This window comes from Tachypleus tridentatus, chromosome 9 (assembly GCF_004210375.1).
Source record: "Tachypleus tridentatus isolate NWPU-2018 chromosome 9, ASM421037v1, whole genome shotgun sequence".
NCBI lineage: Eukaryota > Metazoa > Arthropoda > Merostomata > Xiphosura > Limulidae > Tachypleus > Tachypleus tridentatus.
In genome coordinates this window covers 50,223,716-50,250,521 of record NC_134833.1, presented here as the reverse complement: position 1 = coordinate 50,250,521, position 26,806 = coordinate 50,223,716, and the positions used below count along the sequence as shown (strand labels likewise).

Here is a 26,806-nt window from a genome sequence, read left to right as displayed (position 1 = left end):
GTTCCACATTGTTAAGGCAAGCGTTTTTGTTGGAGTTGGGAGGCTAACGAAATTATTCTTGACTTTTATAGTATATTTTTATAATATTTCATTGTTGAACTGTAAAACGCTCATGTGTTTTATTGTTGAAACTTTATCATAACGACATATGTCACTTTTTAAAACTGCATTTAACCACATATTTCACTGTTGAATCTGTTTCACTCTTAAAGCTATATCATACTGACATGGCTAATATCTTCAGTCCCCCAGTGGCAAAGCGGTATGTTTACGGACTTGCAACGTAGAAACCGTGGCTGGCAGAGCATAGACAACACACAGCGTAGCTTTGATCTTATCTTCAAACAAACAAACATGTTCTTGACTCTATCACACTTACATATCAGGTTTTTATAGTGAAAGCGTTTTGACATTCAGACATGATTGTAATATTTCTGTACATGAGAGATACATTCCAGATTGTTTTAGAAATGAATTTGAATAATAATAACAATCGCTTAAACTTAATTCAGCTTTTCAGTGTTATTTTGAAGGTTTCACTGGTATGTCTGAACGTAATATACATTTAGACACTTTTGCTAATTAAGTTTTCCTAACTGTTTTAATAATTCTTAGTTGTTTCACAAGTGTATAATGAAATAACAATAACGACTGATTTGTTACGTGTGGTAAGTACAACTATTATCCTTCTCAAACACACCTGTTTTCAGGTCAAAAACAAAGTTTACGTTCAAATTTTGAATGAATATTTAGGCTAGTTTCTCAGACGGATTTGCCAGACGACCCTCGCGTCCCGGCTTTGGTTGTCGCGACTTCCCCCCCCCCATTATCTTTACAAGATTGAAAAATAGTTCGTCATATGTTGACCTCTCACAGATACCTCAAGAACACACACACAAAAAAGAGAAAAGACAACTGTTGACTCAGTGAAAACCATTCGTGACCTTCTGAAAACTTGCTCGTGACCATCTCAGAGGTTCGTGACTCACCTTTTGAAAAATACTGATTTAGAGTATAAATGACATAGAAATAATTTATATAAACTATTTATGATTTAGGCGTGTTTTATTCAGTCACACACAACATTTGGCCATTTCATGTTTTATTGATTAATATAGTGTCTAAAATTACACAAGAGCACTATTGGAAGCGTAACATAATTAAATATACTACGACATACAATACTGTAACATTTAAAAGTATCAGCTGTCAGATTACATAGAAGGGTGGACAGTTCAAAGTTTATTTTACTATCAAATTATGGAACGATAGAATTTCAAACAAGTTTATGTGGATTGATGTATATGTTTATAACCATACTTTTACTCTTTACATCTGTTTCTATAGGTTAACAACGTTTGTTTATGTGGACTAATGTGTATGTCCATAATCATATTTTTACTCTTCCCATGTGGTTCAACTGGTTAACAACGTTTCTTTATGTGGGCTGGTGTGTATATTCATAATCATACTTTTACTCTTCACATCTGATTCAACTGGTCAACAACGTTTCTTTATGTAGACTGACGTGTATGTCCATAATCATGCTTTTACTCTTCACATTTGGTTCAACTGGTTAACAATTAAATAAGTTAATTATAGTGTACAGCTAGTGAAGTACAAATATTTTGAAAGTTACAACATGACGAAAACTTAAAAAAATAATTCAGAAAACGAATGAAAAACGATAACATATTCTGTACAAAGATTAATATTGGAGACACAATTAAGAAAATGATAATGCAATAATGATAAGGCAGACACAAAAATTATAGCTTACACACACGTATCAATCCCTTATTACAGGCCACCTCAGATATTAGTGACCATGTTTAAAGTTCTTTGGGTTGATTTCGAAAAGTGCAACATGATTATAGTATTAATGATTATAGTATTTCCTTATATTAGGTTTAAACAAATAGCTAGTATTTCAGAATGTGGTTAAATAAAACTGCATTTCGCTATGATACTTTCACTGCTCTATATAATGTTATCTATCTATTTTTTTTTATCTATCTACGGATATAAGTTGAAGTTTCTTAAAATATTAAATAATATATTTTAAAATTGTTGTTTTAACACGCTTTTAATATTTCTTTAACTTCAGTTTTAGATTAGCAGGAAAAGTGCTAAGTGGTGTAAAAAGGTGGTACAAAACATTATTAACTTAACTTCAATATCAGCTTTAAAATAAGATCAAAAGTACTACATGATGTGACAAGGTAGTTCAATACATTACTAACTTATCTTTAATACCAGCCTTAGATTAGGATAAAAATAATAGTTTTGGTAAAATTACGTGAAAGTATTGTTTGATAGATGGTTCATCACGTTATTATCTACCTTTAACGTTAGCTTTGTATTAATATCTTGTGACATTATCGAAAGTATTCATGAAAAGAAGATGGCTTTGTCCGGGAGAAATCAAAGTGTTAGCCAAGCTTATTTTAAGTATTCTATTAATATGGTTAGTAAACGACTACATAGTACAGAAAAAGTTATTATAAAAAACACACCCTAAACATGATCACAATTCGTTTATCTTTGTACGTAGTTTTCATCAAGTTCTTTCCCTATACAATAGAAATTTCAACCGAATGTAATTAATGTAATTATAATTATCATCTAATAATTAAGCCCCTTTCTTCACCTACAGTTTATACTATATGGTAAACCAGTATTGGCAAAAAAAAACTGTCTTATTTGCAGTATTTGTGTTTTATTATTTCCAGGTATTGTTTTGAAGTTAAATAAATACTGTCATAACAAGAATATACACTACTCACCATTATTAAAGGTGCATTGAATGAGCTTGATTCATTAGTACATGTTTTCATAACTATGGACTTATTTTGTAAACTTGCTAACAGTTTCTTTGTAATTGAGTTGCACGTATAATGACATGTAATGTTAGCCGAATAATGGGAAAAATAAGAAAATAATTGAAAATCTACAGATTATTAAAAATAAAAAGTATTCAGTATATTGAACCACAATGTAGTTGGTTTGAAACGTGTCGTGCAAACAATATCGTCGTTTTTCTTGTATCAGGAACTGTGAGTTTAAAGCCTTATAAAAGGAAAGAACGTATAAGAAAAAACAAACAACAGTTGTTGAAAGCATCATCAGAAATAAATGCAGAAATACATGAATTCTTTGTCTCTGTAACAAAATGGTTTCAAGAAAGTGGTCTATATGGAGAAGTTGTAGCCAAAGTCGTCATATTGAAGGTGAACATGGTGACTAAACTATGTAAAATATCAAAAGCTGTAAGAGAGTTTTCGTATAGAGAAGTGACCGTGAGAAGGTAAAGAAACAAAACACAGTATTTCTTTTATTTGTTGGAGGACTGTAAGATAATTTGAAAAAGGAAAATTATCAAATCATTTTAGTTTGTAGCAGTATCATAACATGCTGATTTGTAGTTTATCACAACACTCTAGCTTTTAGCAGTATCATAGCATAGCATGCTGGTTTGTAGTTTATCACAACACTCTAACTTTTAGCAGTATCATAACATGCTGGTTTGTAGTTTATCACAACATTCTAGCTTGTAGCAGTATCATAACATGCTGCTTTGTAGTTTATCACAACATTCTAGCTTTTAGCAGTATTATAAAATGCTGGCTTGTAGTTTATAACAACACTCTAGCTTTTAGCAGTATCATAACATGCTGCTTTGTAGTTTATCACAACATTCTAGCTTTTAGCAGTATTATAAAATGCTGGCTTGTAGTTTATAACAACACTCTAGCTTTTAGCAGTATCATTACATGCTGGTTTGTAGTTTATCACAACATTCTAGCTTGTAGCAGTATCATAACATGCTGGTTTGTAGTTTATCACAACATTCTAGGTTTTAGCAGTATTATAACATGCTGGCTTGTAGTTTATAACAACACTAGCTTTTAGCAGTATCATTACATGCTGGTTTGTAGTTTATCACAACATTCTAGCTTTTAGCAGTATCATAACATGCTGGTTTGTAGTTGATCACAACATTCTAGCTTGTAGCAGTATCATAACATGCTGGTTTGTAGTTTATCAAAACATTCTAGCTTTTAGCAGTATCATAACATGCTGGTTTGTAGTTTATCACAACATTCTAGGTTTTAGTAGTATTATAACATGCTGGCTTGTAGTTTATAACAACACTCTAGCTTTTAGCAGTATCATAACATGCTGGTTTGTAGTTTATCACAATATTCTATTGTTTAGCAGTATCATTCCATGCTGGTTTGTAGTTATTCACAACATTATAGCTTTTAGCAGTATCATTACATGCTGGTTTGTAGTTTATCACAACATTCTAGCTTTTAGCAGTATCATAACATGCTGGTTTGTAGTTTATCACAACATTCTAGCTTTTAGCAGTATCATAACATGCTGGTTTGTAGTTTATCACAACATTCTAGCTTTTAGCAGTATCATAACATGCTGGTTTGTAGTTTATCACAACATTCTAACTTTTAGCAGTATCATAACATGCTGGTTTGTAGTTTATCACAACACTAACTTTTATCAGTATCATAACATGCTGGTTTGTAGTTTATCACAACACTCTAGCTTTTAGCAGTATCATAACATGCTGGTTTGTAGTTTATCACAACACTCTAGCTTTTAGCAGTATCATAGCATGCTGGTTTGTAGTTTATCACAAAATTCTAGCTTTTAGCAGTATCATAACATGCTGGTTTGTAGTTTATCACAACATTCTAGCTTGTAGCAGTATCATAACATGCTGGTTTGTAGTTTATCACAACATTCTAGCTTTTAGCAGTATTATAACATGCTGGCTTGTAGTTTATAACAACACTCTAGCTTTTAGCAGTATCATTACATGCTGGTTTGTAGTTTATCACAACATTCTAGCTTTTAGCAGTATCAAAATATGCTGGTTTGTAGTTTATCACAACACTCTAACTTTTAGCAGTATCATTACATGGTGGTTTGTAGTTTATCACAACATTCTAGCTTTTTGCAGTATCATAACATGCTGGTTTGTAGTTTATCACAACATTCTATCTTTTAGCAGTATCATTACATGGTGGTTTGTAGTTTATCACAACATTCTAGCTTTTAGCAGTATCATAACATGCTGGTTTGTAGTTTATTACAACATTCTAGCTTGTAGCAGTATCATAACATGCTGGTTTGTAGTTTATCACAACACTCTAACTTTTAGCAGTATCATTACATGCTGGTTTGTAGTTTATCACAACATTCTAGCTTTTTGCAGTATCATAACATGCTGGTTTGTAGTTTATCACAACATTCTATCTTTTAGCAGTATCATTACATGGTGGTTTGTAGTTTATCACAACATTCTAGCTTTTAGCAGTATCATAACATGCTGGTTTGTAGTTTATCACAACATTCTATCTTTTAGCAGTATCATTACATGCTAGTTTGTAGTTTATCACAACATTCTAGCTTTTAGCAGTATCATTACATGCTGGTTTGTAGTTTATCACAACATTCTAGCTTTTAGCAGTATCATTACATGCTGGTTTGTAGTTTATCACCACATTCTAGCTTTTAGCAGTATCATAACATGCTGGTTTATAGTATTTTCACACCACTTTAGCTTTTAGCAGTACCACAGCACTTGGTTTGTGGCATTATTACAACATCTTGGTTTGTGCTAATATTACAACAACCTGGTTTATACCAGTGTCACAATATCTTCATTTGAAACAATATCATAACTCTCAGGTGCACTGATAACTTTTTTTAAGAGTCATAAAGCAATAACTGGAGGAACGTCAGGAAATGGATCACAGAGGTCCCTGACTTTGGGTTTGAAGAAATGGAAAAGATGTAATATAAAAGAAATAAAGTGGAAAGTAAACTCAAGAACAAAGACAATTAAACTGATGAAACTTCACTAACTTACGAATTTTAGCTTATCCTGTTTGGATTATCCTCTTTTCAACTTGTTACTGCCTATTATTGTAAACAAAATTATTTTATCCCTCTCAGAAACTCTGTACCCTCGTTGACAAACTGTTTGTCTTGGTTGTAAGTCCTTATGCTTGTAGAATACTGTGTTCTTCGTTTGAAGAGACACTTAAAACAGTAATATTCAACAAAACGAGGTATGGCTGCAGCTTTAAACTTTCTCTTTATTACCTTTCAACGCATTTTTGAAATTTGGCTACTACGGAAAGTGACTTCAGCCCAGGAGTTGCAGATTTATATTTGTTCAAATGTGAATTTGCATATATATAAGAGTTCTTAGCAAGAAAGTCTATGATAAAGCTTTGTACACTGGTTACACTTGTAGATATAGTGCAATATTCTTGTATTTAATTATCAATGTTTTCTTGACAACAGCTGAACAAATTTATTTGCCATAACCCAAACAGAATAGCTCTTTCACTGAAAGCAAAGCACATTACTTAGAGTTAGATTTTGGTACCTTAATCAAATATTGGTGCTAAAAGTTTTTTATAAAACCCACACTTTTCAGTTTATAAACTTTCCATTTCCAAATACAAATATTCCAATTAAGTTGTATTGCAATGTTAACTATTCACAACTTATTATATGAAGTAGAATAAATTCTACTTGTGGTATGTATTATGTGCTCGTAAACTCATTTGCATTTTTCACAACTGCAGCTTCTTCTGATGAATTTTGAGTATAAATGTCATTAAATTTTTAAGAAATTCAATATTCTTGCTCATAATAATGAGTTTAATATGCTTACAGGATTTCACAACCTTGTCAAAACTTTCAAGTCTACACTTAAGTTTTTTAGAAATTGTTAAAGCAACATCAAACCGCTATAATGAACTGATCACCATTATTTTTTATTTTTGTTAGTTTAACTGGTTACTACTAATAGTTACTACTAGCTGTATGGCTTGTGTTATGTTAAATGTGTTTCAATTAATTAGATTAACTGAATAGTATGATTGACATTGGTAGTTGAATTACATTATATTTTGCTAATTGCTTTTATTGACATATTTAACATTGTTGTAGCTTCCTTTTCTATTATTATTGAACCTTCTTGAACTTTAGCACCTTTACTTTAATTTTATTTATTACTTTCAGCTACTCGTCCATGTTAACTTCACTACATTGGCTTTCATAGTCTTGGGTTTGGTTGTGGTTCTGATCCAGCGAGCTAGACCTTGAAAATAGTGCCAAATGTTTCTGTTTTTGCCTAATAAAAACAACCCAAACCTTTTCGGAATGATTTTTCGGACTCACGTCGAACTTCCGGGCTGGCTTCTGTGGCGACTATTAATTAGTGTATCAATATTTTAATTTTATATTGTACAATTCTAGAATTCGTTTATTTTCCTTCTTTATAAACATTAGTTTTGGGCTATGTTACTGGTAATGCGCTATTGCTCGACTCTATTCATAATATGAGCTCTAGCAATGTATCTTAGATGTCTGGCTCATATAAAGTACACTATTGGAGCTGCTTAAATGATTTCCGTTGGCCGTAACAAATTTCTAGAAAGACTGCGGAAAGCTTTAAACAATCATATTACTATTATGTTGTTTAACAAACATTGCATTTATTTTTCACTGTTATACTTTTAGTATAGAAATTGCTTTGCATTGTTAACTTGGTAAGTCTTTGAATAGTGAACAAGTAGCAACAGATTGGAAATTAGCTAATGTCACTTCTATATGCAAGGGCGCTAATAGAAGTTGTCCCAGTAATAATAGATCTATTAATCTCATATGAGTTGGGGAAAGAGTTTTGGAAAGTCTGATAAAGATACTATGCAAAGTCATTTAACAAAGTTTAAGGGAAAATCTTGCCTTACAAATATTTTGACATGCTTTGATAATGTTACTGCATATATAGACCCTGGTGAAGGGGTGGATTAAGTGTATCTTGATTTTCAGAAAACATTTCACGGGGTACCACATATAGTGTGGAAGATAAGTTAACTAATTGGACAAAAGAGTGGCTTGATGGAAGAAAGCAGAGAGTTGTTATAAATTAAGATCAGCCAAACTAGATTAATGTTATAAATGGTGTACCCCAGGTCTCTGTCTTAGAACCATTGCTCCTTTTGATTTACAATAATGATATAGATGAAGGAATGGTCAATAAGTTATTTAAATTTGTTGACAATATCAAAGTCTTGGATGTTACTGGCTGTGAAGAAGATGCTGCTGCTTTACAAAAGAATTTAGATCATTTATTAAGTTGAGAAAATAAATAACAGATTGATTTTAATTATGATAAATGTAAGATAATGCATATCATAATTTGAATTATAGGTATAATTTGAATGGAAATAACCTCAACAGTGTTTCAAAGGAAAGAGATCTTAGTGTAACTGTTGATCAGTCTCTCAAACCATCTAAGCATTATGCTGTTGCTAGTGGTAGCGGAAGTGGGATTTTAGATTGTATCTACAGAAATATTGAATACAAGTCTACAGAGGTTATAATTTAATTGTATAAATTACTAGTTAGGACACATTCAGAATATTGTGTTCAGTCTTTGGCTCCTTATCTTAGGAAAGACATTGGCTTTTTTGGAAAGGGTTCAGAGGAGAGTTACTAAAATGGTACCTGGGATGGAGTAGTTGACATACAAGGAGAGATTAAGATCCTTAAAATTATTTCCTCGTGAAAAAGGAAGGGTTGGAGGGGGTCTGACTCAGATGTTTAAGATTGTAAAAATAATTAATAATGGTGATAAATCAACATTTTTCACACTTAACAGCCAGAATTATAGAACCAGGTGACAGAAATAAAGATTCAGGTAAAGAAAAAGCCATATTCAGCTTACAGAATTTTATTTTTATAGCATGATGGTTGGCCTATGGAATGGATTGTCTTAAGATATTCTTAAGAGAAGGGAAATTTTGAGGAGTGTGTGTGTGTGTGTGTTTTCTTATACCAAAACCACATCTGACGACCTGCTGAACCCACCGAGGGGAATCGAACCCCTAATTTTAGCGTTGTAAATCTGTAGACTTACCGCTGTACTCCTTTTAAGGAAATGAACTTCACGAAATAGTCAGTTCAGAATTCCGGTTGTAATGGAACTGAACATTTGATAGAACTAATTAAAAGTAAAGCCATACATTTTGAGACTAAACTGCAAAGCTACACAATGGGCTATTTGTGTTCTGCCTACCACGGGTATTGAAACGAGGATTTTATCAATGTGAATTCGCAAACATACCGCTGTACTACTGAAGGGCAAACTATAAAATGAGAGAAAATACCACGCAATTGTTTGTAAAATAAATGGTAGTATCCATGCTTGATCGGTATAGTAATAAAATTAATTTCATTAATTGTATGATTTAAAAGGCTCCACAATGAACTTATTATACATAATAATGTAATGGTATTTATAAATATAACATATAAACTAAAAAGTACTTCTCTATCGGGACATGTCTTGAAAACTTGTGTTTTGGTACCTCAGACTGTGATTTATGATCGATATTGTATTTTGAACGCATATCAGACTTTTTTATATTCCAACCAAGCGTTCTGCTTTATCGTGTAAAAAAAATCTTTAGCTATTATTGCCTACTCAGCTTTATTTGATAACGCTACTTTAGCTTTGTCTCATCACAGTATGCCGTGGTAGATTACTTGTCCAACTGTCGATCGATTCGTGAAGCTTGGAAGGATTGATAAGTTCTGTGTTGTGAACATGTGGCTGTTTATGAGTTATTTTACTTTAAAACACGCATTTCATTGTTCGATAACTTATTTTTAGTAGTATCTCTAAAACTCTTTTAAAGTTATAGATTTTTAAGTAACGCACAATTACTGGTAACTAATATCCACTTTATTTTACAAATTATTCATGCAGGACCTTCCTTCCTGACTGACATAAAAATATTACATATGCAAACATAATTACCTAAGATGTGATGTTTACGAAACAATACTCAAACATTTTATATTTGACACAGTATGTCTTTTCAATGGCTCACGAATTCTAAAACAATAATGTCACATGAAAGTGATTCAAAATAAAGGTTTGGTCTAGTTTTAATACTGTATGGGTCCCCCAGTGGTATGTCTGCGGACTTACACACTAAATACCGGGTTTCGATACCCGTGGTGGGTAGAGCACAGATAGCCCATTGTGTAGCTTTGTGCTTAATTTAAAACAAAACAAATACTGTATGTTTCTTCACTGGTACAACTTACTCATCTTCCTTTACAAACAGTAAGTTATATATATGTAACGTTTACTCGAAACGTTTACAATAAAGTATTATAAATCAAATGATTTTCTCTGATCACTTACTTCCCAATTTTAACCATCTTTGCGTTTCTTGTTTGAAATTATATATATTTTTCTCAGTGAAACAAACTGCAGGCTATCATTTACTTTATGCATTGCGAGAGGCAGAAAGCAAATTTGGACTGAAAAAACAAAAAATTCAATGACAGCTAAAGACATCACAAATGAGCATATTTTAGACTCAAATAAATAGGAATAGACGGCAAACGTATCTATATATCGTCTTGTTATTTCACAAGTTTGTATATTGTAATGATATATATATATATATATATACAGAGAAAGCTAACATGCATAGATGTAACGGGCAATAAAATATTAGTTGAACAATAATTATAAGTGTATGTGGTAGGGCTGAGGGCTTGTTTGGTAAATTTATAATTCCAAATACAGATATGCATAAAAGTCCAAATAGGTTCCTACGTATATGCTTAAATTTATTATTAATACATTGTTCTGTTTTGTCTTTTATTTAATTGAAATGTGTTGCTGACATAAAGCAGCAGATTGGGAAATAAACACAGTATTGTAATAACGGAAAAAAAAAGGCAGATACAAGTTCTCTTTTTCTCTTGGTTTTATTAAGAATTATAAAAGAAAAAATAAATTTTTGATTTTCAGACCCACCAGATGATCCATTTCTTGAAATCGAAGAAAAGAAACTACCTTCTCAAGCAACAATATCGGTTAAAGAACTGACCCTTTTATCTGTAAAGTGCGTGGCTCGTCATGCTGTACCTCCAGTGGAGCAAATCCACTGGTCTTTAGACACAAAAAACATTTCTTCCAATAGTGAACTTCTTGTTGAATTCCTCCCTGAAAAGAATACGTACGTTAGCTGGAGTGTGGTGACATTTAATGTGACAAGAACATTTCATAAAAAGGACCTCGTCTGTTACGTCCACCACGAGTTGTGGCCTCAAGCCGTCACCGTCAGTGCCTCCCTGGACGTTTTATGTAAGTACTATTTTCTGTCATGTATTGTTAATATGAGAATCTAACTTTATTTCTGTGTACGAATAAAGTAAGTAGTCCTAACAGTTAAAATAAGTTGTAAAAGTATTTGTGGTAAACCTCAAATACGTGAATTAGAAAGAATATAATATTGTGAATCATTGATTCTGTAATTAGTCTTATGTAATGTACTCGAACAACCTTTAAAGTAATATCTTCATGTACGCCATATATTACACAGCATAAAATATTCTGCTTCAAGGATAATTTACGTTAAGTCAGATCAACTCTTGCTGCTTGAACAGCTTCACTACTTATTGGGCTATTAAGCTTGCTGGTCAGAAGTTGGATTAAAGTCGCTGTATTGAATTAAAATATCAGTCTAAATATTTACTCGACAGTATTAGTTATGTTTAGAAAGTGGGAAAATTAAACAAAGGATATTACTGCTTTGACTTAGCTTAATGTGTGCTATTAAAAGTGTTAGCTGAGGTACCTATGCCCTGGACGGAAGTTAAGTAAATACATGATTAATGAAAGGTTATCTTAGGACATAAAGTTGTTTCTTTTATATATAATTAAAACAAACAAACAGCAACCCAAACGTCCATAAAACATCAAGAGATAAAATGTGAAATCGTTAGTTTGCATGCATCTCATCATGGACCAAACAAACCTTCATGCCAAATTTGGTGAAGATCCATCAACAGGGGCAAAGTAGTGGTTAATAAAAACAACTGCAGAAAACACTCCTATATCCACACCTAGTGAAGTATTTACATGGACGTGCAACATAAGTGCAATTATATTCATATATATAGTACGCCAGTACATTACATCTGCGGTTTAGTTTGTTTTGAATTTCGCGCAAAGCTACATGAGGGCTATCTACACTAGCCATCCTTAAATTAGCAGTACAAAACTAGAGGGAAGGCAGCTAGCTAGTTATCACTACCCACCACCAGCTCTTGTGCTACTCTTTTATCAACGAATAGTGGAATTCACCGCACATTATAATGCTCCCACGGCTGAAAGGGGGAGCATGTTTGGTGTGACAGGGATTCGAGCCCGCGACCCTCAGATTACGAGTCAAGTGCTTTAACCACCTGGCCATGCCAGGCCTTAGATTTCCGTGAGAGGTATTCATGACGTCATATCTGCACCATGAGAATGGAAAACAAAAAGTTCTTCGTGAAGGGAAATGGAGGCGAAACGGGAAAATCGTGACCTCTTTTTGTAATTTTATGTGCACACAGGATAAAAATTTCGCGAAGTTGGGGGTTGCATATCGTGTAATAAAAAATATTTTCCAGTATCATACAAACAAGAATTATATTATAATATGATGACACACCTTTGAAAAAGTTCTTTGTGATGAATAAACCAACGAACTACTATAGCTGTCTTTGTATTAGCCAATATGTTGCAGGAGATTATTTATGTAAAATAATATACCAGAATTAATATACGTTCTTAATACGTTGTTTAATGAGAAACCCGGAAAAGGAAGTATTTGTAAATTGTAGCTAAGACAAATAATGATATTTGCGATTTCACTGAACTGGTAAATAAAGGCTAAAAATTGTAAATTTGTTCATGGAAGTTATTAAGCCGAATACAAATATAAGGTATAATAAATCCGACTTGTGTGAACAAAATTTTCTTAATGAAAGCTTCAATATTCTGAATATCTTTGAGATGTGTCTTCTGTTGAGATTTGTCTTCAAAAACAGGGCCCCGCCATGGCCAGGTGGTAAGGGCGCTCGACTCGTAATCTGAGGCTCGCGGGTTCAAATCTCCATCACACCAAACATACTCATCCTTTCAGCTGTGGGAGTAATATAATGTGACAGTTAATCCCACTGTTTGTTGGTAAAAAAAGTAGCCCAAGAGTTGGTGTGGGCGGTGGTGACTAGCTGTTTCCTAGTTTTACGCTGCTAAATTAGGGACGGCTAGCGCGAAATTCCAAACAAACCAATATAATACAGAATAGTTTTGCTTCAATGTCTCTCTGAAGTTTTCAAAAATATTTTTAGATTTAGGATTGCCCCCCATTGGCCCAGCGGTATGTCCACGGACTTACAACGCTAAAAACCGAGTTTCGATACCCGTGGTGGGCAGAGCACAGATAGCCTATTGTGTAGCTTTGTGCTTAATTCAAAACAAGAACAACAACGACTTAGGATTATTTGAGGGTAATTAAAGAACAAAAAATGATAAAAATAAAGAATTTATGGTAAACGCTTTAAAATATTCTAAACACACTAAAATGTTTTAATTTTATTGCATGCAGTACAAATTTCGGTAGCAAGTAAAATCTTGATTTACTAATGTCATAAACGATTCCACTTAATAATGGAATATTTACGAATTCATTGATAATATAGTGCATAAAAGTAATCGCAGACAAATTGAGTACAACTTTCTACGAGATTCCTGATGGTTCACTTGTTTCTGTAAGTTTACTAGTGTGATAGTGATAATCTGTAAAAAGTTTTCAAGCCTTATTCAGTATATACCTTATTATACCTTATGTATATTCAGTTGAATATACATTTTCTTCATAAAAGATAAAAAGGAAGAAAGAGCATTTGCATGAGTTTACCTCACAGACTGAAAAGAAATCTAAAGATAAATTCATCTTAGTGTTATTTTGTGATTTTTTTCTGTTTTAACATGTTTCTTGAATGCCCTCTGGTAATGTCAAGTTTTATATTTCAGATTTTATTTATTTTTTCTCATATTATCCGAGTCCCCCTATTTTTTTAAATTTGAGCCTCTCTGATTTTTCAATTTAATCACGTTATTTTTATATGTGGTTTTTACTTTCACAGTCGGTCTATGGCATTGGTAAAATGTTTTTTATGTTGTAATGATTAGAACTTTGAATTCTTGTGTGTGTATCGTTAAACCATGAACATTGTGATAAGTAACTGTGTCTAATTTAGTGACATGTGGAAAATCCATTTATAGACTGGTCCTCACATTTGTTTTGATAATATTCACAATTTTCAGTATGAGAAAATAATTAAATCAATGATTGTTTGCTATAAAATTCTAATAGAACATGTGAACCAGTGAGTGATTTAGCTGATTTTAATTACATTGTAAAGAATTTGTGTGTATGAAGCATGAATCAAGGGCTCCAGCAATAACGACACTTATTTTTCTTTAATTACAGATATATTAAGAACATCAAATGAGTTAGAATTAACGATGATAGAAACTTGTTCATTATTTAAACATATGATCAATTCTTTTATACGCAAACGAATTCTTATGATGTCACTGTCTCACCTAATCAGCCTCGTGTTTATAAAGAAAGAATGACCGTGCTAATAATGTGTTTGCTAGCTGTAGAACAACAATAGCTGCTAAACAAACAGAAACAGAAACACAGGCCTGTGAAACGAGAATATTAGCTTTCAATTAGAGTTGCAGTTCAAAGGATAAATGTTTTAAAATGAATCTCACAGGTGAGGCATAATAAAACTAAAATTACAATAATTAGATTAGGCTCAACAGCACATCTGACGGCCTCTAACCCTAGAAACCGAGTTTCAATACCTGTGATGGCACAGCACAGATAGCCCTTTTTGTATGTTTGTGTTTAACAACAAACAAACAAAACAAAACTTTCAGAGATATAAATTAGTAAACATTATCACAGAAGCGATCATCAACGCTCATCGTGACAAACGTGACAAGAAATATATATATATATACCTAATGAAATATATATTTAATACTTCACGACCTTCTGTTTTCTCGGGACAAAATTTCCATGCATATAGTTAAGTGTTTTAGTATAGAGATATCAATCTATGAGGAAAATCTCTTTCTCTCTCTATATATATATGTGTGTATATACACATATCTAAATAATAATATCATAAGACACGTATTTATATATATTTTACTTATAAATAAGAAAATGTGTTGAAGTATCAGTACATGATAACATTAGAATTCTATCGTCTAGTTCTAAACAAAGATCAGAAAAAAACGCAATAATTAATTTTCTTAATTATTACTATCATTATTTTTGTCCTTATAGATGTACCATCATTTTCCATTAGTCGGGAACCACCGTTTGGATTCCCTGTAGTCGAGGGTATGTTCGTGTCTCTTCAGTGTGACATTGATGCTAACCCTCCAAGCGTTGCGAAATGGCTGAAAGACGAGGGAACATTGCCCTTAGCGTCCTCTGTAGACGGTGTTCTGAACTTTACATCCATCAGCAGGCATCATTCTGGTTGGTACAAGTGCATTACAGAGAACCAGTTTGGATCGTTTTCGTCATTTGGCTATTTTTTAAATGTTCGGTGTAAGTACTATTCTAAAATATTATGTGACATACAGAATTTATTTACACGACAAAATATATAGTAGCAGATCACCGTGAAAAAATTCCTTTTCCCACAGGAACAACTTTATTGTTTTTTACATACATGTGTTACCAAAATAATGGTCTGGTGCTTAAAATGATCGACTCGCAATTTGTGGATCGCGGATTTGAATCCCGTCATCAAACATGCTCGCCCTTTCAGCTGTAAGGGTGTTATAATGTGATAGCCAATCCAACTTTTATTGGTAAAAGAGTAGCCTAAGAGTTGGCAGTGGATAGTGTTGATTAGCTGTCTCCACTCTTGTCTATCATTTATAAAATAGAAACAGCTAGCGTAGATAGCTCTCGGATAGTTTTGCACGAAATTCAATAAAACAAGGAAGTAAACCAAAATCATAGAGGCTACAAAATATGTTGAAAAATAAATCGCTTAGTATTGTAATAAATTGAACAGATTTTGTTATTTTAAGGTTTAAACGAATTCGAATAATCACTATACAAATTCATAAAATTGTATTTATTAGTTAAAAATCACCAGAGTACGAGTATCAGAATAATTGTAAATGGATTGTTTTATCTTCTCTGTCCCTCGCTGGAACAGCGGTAAGTCTTCCGAGTTACAACGCTAAAATCAGGCGTTCGATTCCTCTCGAAGGACACAGCATATAGCCCTATATTCTCGATATGAAAAAAAAGTAATTATTTATTTAAAAAAACATTTAAAGAAAAGCAGGAAATATTTTATCCATTTTTCACGAACTATTAAGCAATGAATCATTCAATAATATTGTAGTACTTTGTTCCATTTTTATGAAACGGCAAATTAAAATTTATTATTGTAATTATTTTCGAGTTATGAAAATGAATATTACGCATTAGAATTGAAACGTTCGCAAACAATGACAATCTTACTTACCATTTTAATTATGTTTTGGGTTTACATTTGTTAATTAGCTCTTTATGTGTGTTTTCAAAAGATGGTGCTGAAATTGTTCAAGAACCCCCTGATGTTCTAGAAGCTGATGCAGGCGATCCTTTCCGATTAGAATGTAAAGCCGATGGAAAACCGCCCCCATCTTATTGTTGGACAAGAATTAGAGAAAACAGTCGACTAGAGGGCGTTAGTATAGAGAAAGACTTATTGTTGGATACAGTTCTCTACTCTGATGCTGGACAGTACAAATGTATCGCGTCTAACACTATTGGACGAAGATTGTATACAGCTCAAACAAAAGATATTAATGTCAAAGTAAAAGGTGATTACTATTTATACTTCACCAAAACTGGGCCGACATACAAGTATAGGTAGTTCATAGATATTCATTCAAAATTATGATAACTGAACACTTTGAAAAATAATACTACGTGATTAAATGAAACTTGAGTGGAGCGCAAGCAAAAGATATGAATGTCAAAGTAAGGGGTGATTATTATTTATGCCAAACGAAAACTAGGCTGGTAGGGAAGTAAAGGTAAATATTTTTAAAAATGGAAATTCGGATGATTGAATTATTTGAAAAGTAAAACAACTTTAATATAAAGAGACTAGATTTTCTGGAGTCCAAAGTGGGACACCTAACTGATGAGGGGACCTGGCATACCAGATGGTATAGGTTTACTTGCAAGTTGAAGCTCATAGGTTCGGATTCCCTTCCCACCAAATATGCTCGCCCTTCATCCGTGATGGTCAATTGCATTATTGTTGATAAAGAGCAAAGAGTTCGGGGTGGGTGGAGATGACTAATTGCCTTCCCTCTGGTTTCTCTCTCACTGCTAAGTTAAGGATGACTACTGTAGATAGTCCTCGTGTATTTTTGCGGGAAGTTCAAAACAAAGTAAACCTAACTGATAAATAAAACACTGTTACATTAAAAAATTAAAACTTCATAAAAATGTATACCATTTTATTATTATACTTTTCATTAAACATTATTTTCTTATACAAATCAGGAGTGCGTTTTGGAATGACATTCATGAAAAATACATACCATTAAATCATTAGACATTCATGAAAAATACATCAATCATTACAATTCTTATTTGAAGATATATTTTAAAACTCATATTTCGAAATAAAGCAAACTAATTTCATACTGTTTTGTCAGCTTTAGCAATATTACTACGTACTGAATGCTAATATACGACATTTCAATGATTTCCTAATCTAAAGGTCAATGGCTGACGTCTGACGGTGTGTTATGAAATAATAAACAAGCTAATTTTGTATTAAAAATATCTTTAAAAGTATATGATTATCTATAGATTTGGATGTTTACATATGAAAATGACAGATATTATATGAGGACACGATAAATCTTATGTATACTCATAGTATGGTAATGGTTACCGCTTTAGCTTTGATAATGTGGAATGTATGAGATCATTATATCCCAAAACGGGATATTTTCGCGTCCCCTAAAATTTGTGGAGGACGGCGAGACAGGCAACTCGAAAACTGGTCACATTAGTCTAATAAAAATATATCTAATGTATGGGATGAATAAATTGTTTTTGATTTTTATTAACATATCATATGGACAAAACAAACCATTAAGTCCTTTAAGATTGTACTCGTACACCCGCCTTTAAGAAAAGTAAAAAAAATTAAACGCACCGTTTATTTTTCAGAAAAATAATTGATTCTTCTGTTAAAACCATTGTAAAGTGCTCTTTTTCACTAGTGGTCCCAGCATGGCCAGGTGGTTAAGGCGCTAGACTCCTAATCCTAGGGTCGTGGGTTTGAATCCCGATCGCACCAAACATGCTCGCCTATTCAGCCATGGGAGCGTTATAACGTGACGGTCAATTTTACTATTCGTTGGTAAAAGAGTAGCCCAAGAGTTGTCGGTGGGTGATGATGACTAGCTGCCTTCCCTCTGGTCTTAACTGCTAAATTAGGGGCAGCTAGTGCAGTTTGCCCTCGAGTAGCTTTGTGAGAAAATTCAAAAACAAACAAACAAACAATATTCGCTGCTGCTGACAGAAACTCATTTTATAATCCTGTCATCAAAATAAAATAAAAATTATTGTAACTGGAACCTAGGCTGTCTTTTTCAATCGTTAAACTTGTGCTTTCTTGTCCTATTATCTTCAAAATAGAGTACAATGAAATCGGAGGTTTTTATTTTATTGATTTCCTGAATAATCTTGTAAAGATTGATTAGTTCACCTAATTTCTGTCTTTTCTAAAAATAAAATAAGATATTACATATTTTCATAAGTGAACTATTCCATTCTAGATCTTCTCTAAATTCCTTGAAATAAATCAAAAGTTTAAACAGTATTTTAAGTAAGAATTAACTAGTGATTTGTATATAGTTAAGTAACTTTCTTGACTTGTAATGAATGGGTCTATAAATACACCTCAAAATTATACAAGTTTTTAATAGCAAAAGAGTACTGCTTTGGTAACATAAGTAAATTTTCCACCATCATGCCTATCTTTAGTCCAGATTTATTTTAAGCGTGTGATCCAAAGCATGATATATCAAATGTGTTATCCAGCACTTACTGTAATTAAGCACCACTCACCAAATCCTTATCCCTGTTATCAATTGAAATTAAAGGATAGATTAAACAATTACCAAGTTTTTTATATGTTTATTCTAAGAGTAGAGATAAATTTTCCACCATCATGCCATTGTTTAGTCCAGATTTATATTAAGCGTGTGATCCAAAGCATGATATATCAAATGCGTTATCCAGCACTTACTGTAATTAAGCACCAATCACCAAATCCTTATCCTTGTTATCAATTGAAATTAAAGGATAGATTAAACAATTACCAAGTTTTTTATATGTTTATTCTAAGAGTAGAGATAAGTTCTCAACCTGATGAAGAGAGCCTGGTGATATTTCACTTATTATTTAATTTCTATATTTTTGTTGTTCTGAGTAATCTGAGTGTCGTGGGTTCGATTTCCCATCACACCAAATATGCTCGCCCTTTCAGTTGTGGGGGCGTTATAATGTGACAGTCAATCCAACTACTCATTGGTATAAAAATAGCCCAAGAGTTGGCAGTGGCTGGTGATGATTAGCTGCCTTCCCTAAAGAAAACAGAAAGAGGCTGGAAATGAATATTTAAAAGAGAGAGATTAAGAAGGTTAATAAAAAATGTAGATACAGTTAAAAGAAAGTTAAGAAGAAATTTGTAGAAAACTGTGAAAGGTTATCAATAGGTGAGAGACATGAATTTAGAGAAGGAGTTAAAAGAATGAGACAATATTTGAATATTAATTGAAAACAAAAGTCCATGTGATTGAGCACAAGATTGATAAAGCTACTGGAGATGTAGAAAAAGAGATTACAAGAACATTGAAATGGTACAGAAAGGCTATATAATAAAATAAAGAAAATAATCAAATGACAGAATAAGACACTTGGAAAAAGAAATGGTAAATGCAAAGATCAAGCTACACCTCTTTCTGAATTCACTCAAGAATTCCAATCTAAAATTTATTTAATATTTAATATAGTCAACAACTGTTACCCTGCCATCATGCTGTTTGTGACTGCAGGACCTTCCTGGACTGCTCCAGTTTTCAGAGGCATCATTAGTCACTGGCACAGGGGGCCTGTGCCCCAATTATACTTGAAAGTGCTCTGAATCTTTAGTTGGTGTCTTCAAAAATCCAAATCCAAAACTATGATCATACTGAAATACCAAAACATTTTGTGCTTATGGGTGTGAGCCTCAAATCTTTAAAGAATTTAGCCACATCTCTGCCAGTTATGTTACTACCAAAACCAGTTCCAGAGTTTAGCCAGCCAATTCATTAACACTATCCTGTCAAGAAATCAATGGACTATGGTGGAAAGGTACCATTGAAAAGTATATCAAACTCATTTTGAAATATTTTTCAAAGTGAACAAGTGGAATAGGGAGCAAGAAGCTATTTATTTAAAATGACCAGCTTTAATAACATTTAGTAACCTTACAGTTGAGAGTTGTAAAAACTAACAAGCATTGGAAACTGCATTGTTGAAAAGGTAAAAGGTTTAGAATGATACACCAAACAGAATACTTATCCAAAGGAAAGGCCTGTAACAGGGTACACAGGAAAGAATCAAATTTGGTCAAACTTGCAAAAGATTTGGAAAGGCTTGACCAATTATTTTACCTGTGTGATCCATATGAAATGGTAGATTTGTTGGCATATCACCAATCCATAGGTGCCATGACATGTGATGATATAAGAATAAAGCTGAAATAAATTAGATATACATCTTTAAAGGAAACTCTGCATGTTGTGATGGGATTTATATTTATTAAAGTCACAGATAAGCGACTAAAGACACCATCTAGGAGTTATGCCCATCATGGCCAGATGGTTAAGGCACTCAACTCATAATCTAAGGGTTGCAGGTTTCAATCTCTATCATACCAAACATGCTCGCCCTTTCAGTTGTGGGGGTGTTATAATGTGACGGTCAATTCTACTATATCCATTGGTCAAAGAGTAGCCCAAGAGTTTGTAGTGGGTGGTAATGACTAGCTTCCTTCCTTCTAGTCTCATACTGCTAAATTATATATGGTTAGTGCGGATAGCCCTTGAGTAGCTTTGTGCAAAATTCAAATCAAACCAAACCATCTAGGAGTTACAGGATTATCAGCTTGAGTAGTATGTAAACACCAAGTAGCCCTGGTGATAGTATATAAGAACTGAAAGGATTAGTTAGACCACTAATTATGCAGCATGGAGAAAATAAACTACAGGGCAACAGAACTTTTATATATAACTTGAAATTACATATTGCTAATGACTGTAACTCTTTCAAAATAATGTTAATAAAAGGGAAGTAGTATAAATATGGGAAATGTGACCATTACAGTCAAGGCTATGAATAATCAATGTCTGTTAATAAACCAAGGAGGCAATACTGTAAAGATGGAAATTTGAGGCAAATCAGATCAATAAAGATCATGAAAAAAGGATTAACTGGGACGAAGTTCAACTAAGAGTATTCCATTTGTCCAAACTGAGATAATAATTTCATTATTTAAAGAAACTATTATAGGAGTCCATGGATTTACTCTCAAGATATATATTGACCTGCACTAGTTCTACACATACAATTGTTTAACCCAATTTGGGAATGAAAAAGGTATGAATTTGCCTCTAGAGAAGAAAAAAGAAGATGGGTTGATGTGAACACCAAGATAAAAGTTTGAAGTCAACTTCACTGTGGAAAGCTTCTATGCACATTATGATGTGTGGATAATTGGTACATATGAGATAGAAAGAAAGCATATTGGAAATAAGCTTCATGTGTAAACTCAGATGTGATTTTAGACTGCCTTGAATAGATTCACAGGTTATAACTAGGAAACCTCTGTACAGTACCAACTAATTATGTCACCAGAGACTGAACTTTTATGAAAGCACAATGTAATAGAAATATATAACCCAAAATACAACATAGCAGAAGTTTTGTGGTCCAAAGAAAATGTGATTCATCATGATCATTTGTGAGAGCAAGTCTATAGTTTGAAAGGATTTTACTCTATGTAACTCAAACTGCTGGAGAGTCTATGGTTTATTTTCAGTATTAATAAGGATGCAGTAGTCATTGAAATAAGACAACAAGAGTTGTTAAAGTGAAAGAGCTTATCTTATTATTCTACCATAAACCATAGAAAAGAAAATTGCAAAAATTATTATTTGTTGACTGGACAGTTTAGAGACTTAATAGTCGACAAGTACCAGTATATTAATTATGTAGATTATAAACATCTATAGGTTATACATAAAAGTAGAATATTTAGTTGAATAATAATGCTATATTTACTATTTTTAATAAAATGTAATGTTCTTATCATGACAAAATCATTAACAATAGTATGCTTATATTCCAGCAAAATGTCATACAGAGATATCAAAAGAAATTTTAACATTAATTTGAATTTGGTACCTTTTTTCTCAACTTCTATAATTTAAATGAAATTTTGTGTGATCATTCTTTGTACTACAGTCTAGAGATGATAGGATCATTGGATTTGGAAAAGACATGCTGTAGGATCTAGTTAAGACATTTTTGTTTTTCTGACAAAGTGATTCACTTATAGAATGAATTATCAATAGTAGTGGATAACAGCAAGAAGGGAAATTGATTTTCTGAAAAATAAAGGGTGGACTTAGATTTTTGCTTTTTTTCTTTCAAAAGTAGGTGTGTAAAGGTAGCCTTAAAATACCAAATACAATTTTAAATGTTAAAATTGTAGTTATTTTATTGCCCATTGTTATACATGTTTTAGTGAGCAGTGTTTCGATTGAGTTCTTCAGTTAATTTTCTCTTTCTTGATAACTGCTTGGAATATTTTTAAATTGTTTTATGTTTAAAAATAATTATACTCTGTAAGTCTAAGATACATATTGTACTTAATATATAAAGCATATTGGGAAAATACTTTAATTGGAGTTCTGTTCAGTAGAAATTATAGTTAAAACCAAATCTTAAACATATTTGAAACATTTTTTTCCTCTGTGTGATTTCATAAAACCTTGTTATATGGGGTACGTTGAAACCTATGCCAAATTTCTTCTGGTTCTTTGTCAGGTAGACCTGAGGTTGATCCTGTGAACAAAACATTAAATGCTATAGCAGGAAAGTCTGCAAAGCTCTTTGTTCGATTCTGTGGTAATCCCCGTCCATATCGTGCCATCTGGATTTTGCGTCACCTAGCACTCAGTCCTGGAGATACTATCTTGCCTTATATAGCGCACAATGCAACAGTGAGTATATGTGTGTGTGTTTGTATCATTATCACTTTTTAAAATAAGAAGGAACCAAATGACAAAAACCTTTATCACAACATTCAAGTCCTTTCCTTAACCCAAAAGCAAAACTTATCAAAGTAACCAAACAATGTATGACCACATGTTCATTGGTGTTGTATCAAGTTTCAACCAGGAACATACACAACAAACTCACTAGCATTTCAGGAGTGGTGCAGCTGCTGTCCCCCTCCTTTTCATAGTTTGCACTGTTACACTATAAAGTGTACACCTTTGAACAATAAATAATTTCAATAAAAGATTATTTCCTGTTTCTTGTAGCTACAAGTCAGCAATCTATAATAGTGATTTAAGTTTGATATATCATCTGGCTGCATTGATATAAATAATATATGCTGAAATTATATGGTGCCCATCCAGACATCTGCACCCCCTTTCCTGGCCTAAACTATTCTATAAGTTTATAGCGAAGAATGAAAGGCTAATACTGGGCTTCAAAGGCTTATTAATACTTATTAACATTTTATATTATTATGTTTGGGTTCTAGAATGATTAATAAAACTCATGTCTTGACTGATCTGGAGAAATCTATATCCAGTAGTTGTCAACACTTGAAGTATAACAAAATGTGCCCCAGTTTCAGTGAAAATGATTCACTTATGTAAATGTTCATATGGTGTACAATATCTGTACATGATGGAGAAAAATGAATATCATTTTCGGATTCAGTGTACAAGAAATACTATACAACGTCTGAAACATTTAAGGCAATAACACCATCGTAGACCCATGTAATCATTATAGTTGTCAAAATCTCCAAATATGGTCATTAATCCTAATACTAAAACATCAGTTTATTAGCATGATTTACCAATAGTCTTGTGAATGATAAATATAATTTTGTAATATATATATATAGGATATATAATTCTTATAGAAGCAACTGAAGAAATATCTATGAATTTCATACATTCATCAACATCGTAATAGAAACAGTTGTGTTACAATTACTGAAATCATAATAAACAATCCCATGCAATTTAAAAGATAAGATTTGACTTGAAAGATGAAACATTGGTGATCTTTGTTAAAGGACAAACTTAGCAGTCCATCCAGCACATGTGGGAAGAAAAGTATGAATTTTTAACAGTGAGATTTTGCAAAGAAGGAATGTAAGTAAGTAACCCAAGATATACTCTTAAAACTACAATAAAATAATTTATTTTTTGCTTAGACTTATAAGCACAGGACTGCTCTTAAAAACAAATAAAACGTATGAAAAATATGGATTTTTTTCTAAAAAGGAAAAAATAGAAGTTGCCAAAAGAGCATTTGAAAATAGAAAAGTGGCTATAGGCATATTGAAAAGTTTATTCCTGGAGTGAAAATTCATATCTGTGTGGCTTGTGACAAGAAAATTCAGTAATGAATTCCTCAATGTCTACTGCCACACTCCTTTGAATGTGCATGAAGATAAGGCGAGCCATCTTTTCATTGCCACTGGTCAAATGAATTTGATTTATAGGAAAGAGTTCAGAAGAGGGCTAATAGAATGATTCCATGGATGGAATGATTATCTTATGTAGACAGGATAAGATCTCTTAAATTACTTTCTTTTGAGAGATGGAGAGATGGAATCATCCTATTAGCCCTCTTTTGAACTCTCTCCTATAAATCAAATTATTTTTTTAAATAGGGAGACTAAAACTTTAAATCACATTAAACCATCAGAGACCTAATTAGTGATTTGTATAGAGGCAAGAGATCCTTTTATTGAAGTTTATAACATTATTGGAGGAGAGGTGGAGAGGATAATGGCCATTGATTTACATTTGTTGTATTATGAAGACAAATTGGTTAACAGTTTTTGTTCTGTTGTGGTTAAGATTATATCAAAATGGCTGATTTATTAAAGATAATTACAGATCTTTTTGTAATATAGTGTGGTATGTATAAAACTGATATTCCCTAATGTTATATTTTTTACGTATTTTAAACTGAAAATTCACATGTGAGCTTAAATTCAATTTCAAACTTAGCTAGCTATTAAATTATGCCAAAAATGTTTGTGGTATATTTATCAATTATTCTGTTTTGATGCTCTGTAACACACTATCTTGTGTGTTTTGCAAGAATTATCAGCACTGTATATTTACACATTTGTTGAAAAATTTAAATTTCAAAGTTTTATTGTCTGCATAACAAATATTTTGTTTTTCCTAGGAGCTTGGAACACCAAACTGTTATTTATGCGCCTTAGAAATAACAAAAGTATCTCCTGAAGATGGAGGAGAAATTTTGTTTTTTGCTAAAAATCCAAAAGGTATTGATGATGCCGTGATTTTACTGAACATAACCCAGGCCAGTTTCTCTGTGTCAAGTGGTAAGTTCAAAATTCTTTTAAAACTAGATATCAAATTAAAGAGTTTTATTTTCTTGACTGTTTCATATTTGTATAATATACATATATATATATATATTGATGTAACATGTTTTAACATTACACAGTTTGATTTAAATTATTTCATAAAGATAATGCCAATTTCAGTCCACTTAATAAGAATGAATTAGTTTATTTATTACATGTATATTTAACTCTTGCTATATGTTGCATTGACCTAGATGTAAGTTATAGATCTTAATTCGAAAACAAACTTTTCCTATAATCTATGAAATTACTTTATGTTTAATACACTAAAAATGTTTCACATAAATTTCTCCAATTGATGATAAATCTGATTAACTTACTGATTCTTTTCATTACAATGTGTGGTCTTTCCCAACACCTATCTAACAGGAATGATTCAGCCATCCCATGTAAATTTATGAAATCTGGTTGTATTAGAATTAACATCGTAATGACATTTAATTTTATCACAAGTTAATTTAAGTCTTTGCTAGATAAAGCCATGTATGAAATTTTTATTCTTCAGGTTTACAGTAGCTCTTCCAACCATCAACTCCTCTGGACATTTGGGAGGGTTTGGTTCTATTATGCTACAGTCATTAGATGTATATTTATTGCTAATAACCACTGGTATAGGTATTTCACTTCTTGGTCTCTCTGCTATTACTGGAAATTCAGTCTCTGGTGTAGTAATTATTAATATATAAGTATTTCCTGGTTATAGATTGTAAAGCTATTTTGAGCTAGTCTAACCTCAGATTCCTTTCTATGTATAAGTAAGTTTTCTCATTTGGTGTCAACCACCTACACATCATATAGTATAAACTAACATAACATTAAACCTTTTGATCTACCCATGTTGTGTAACCACTAAATTAATCTTCCCCCATGCAAAAAAAAAAAAGTTAAAGCCAGTCCTTCTCATTCAACTATTTATCAAGTTTGCCTTAAATCAATTGCACTTGCCACATATGAAGAAACTCATTTCAGATGACAACCACCTTCTTAGGAAAATAAAACTATTTAACCTGAAGATGACTTATTCCCCACCAAAATTTATGTTAAGCCTCCATAGTATTAACATTCTCTTTACTAAATA

The 26,806-nt window shown here is 32.3% G+C and overlaps 1 protein-coding gene across 4 annotated transcripts in view; it reads left to right on the top strand.

The window, feature by feature from the left end:
• The window catches only part of LOC143225217 (irregular chiasm C-roughest protein-like), an 83,310-nt gene that overhangs the window by 40,803 nt on the left and 15,701 nt on the right, over positions 1-26,806 (top strand). For all 4 annotated transcript variants that reach the window (XR_013013691.1, XM_076454241.1, XM_076454240.1 and 1 more), the window contains exons 3-7: positions 10,880-11,215; positions 15,270-15,539; positions 16,538-16,816; positions 23,121-23,296; positions 25,524-25,683. Coding sequence is in view for 3 of the 4 variants with exons in the window: in XM_076454241.1 (XP_076310356.1) it covers positions 10,880-11,215; positions 15,270-15,539; positions 16,538-16,816; positions 23,121-23,296; positions 25,524-25,683 (1,221 nt within the window). In the remaining variant the exon portion in view is untranslated. The remainder of the gene's footprint in view (positions 1-10,879; positions 11,216-15,269; positions 15,540-16,537; positions 16,817-23,120; positions 23,297-25,523; positions 25,684-26,806) is intronic.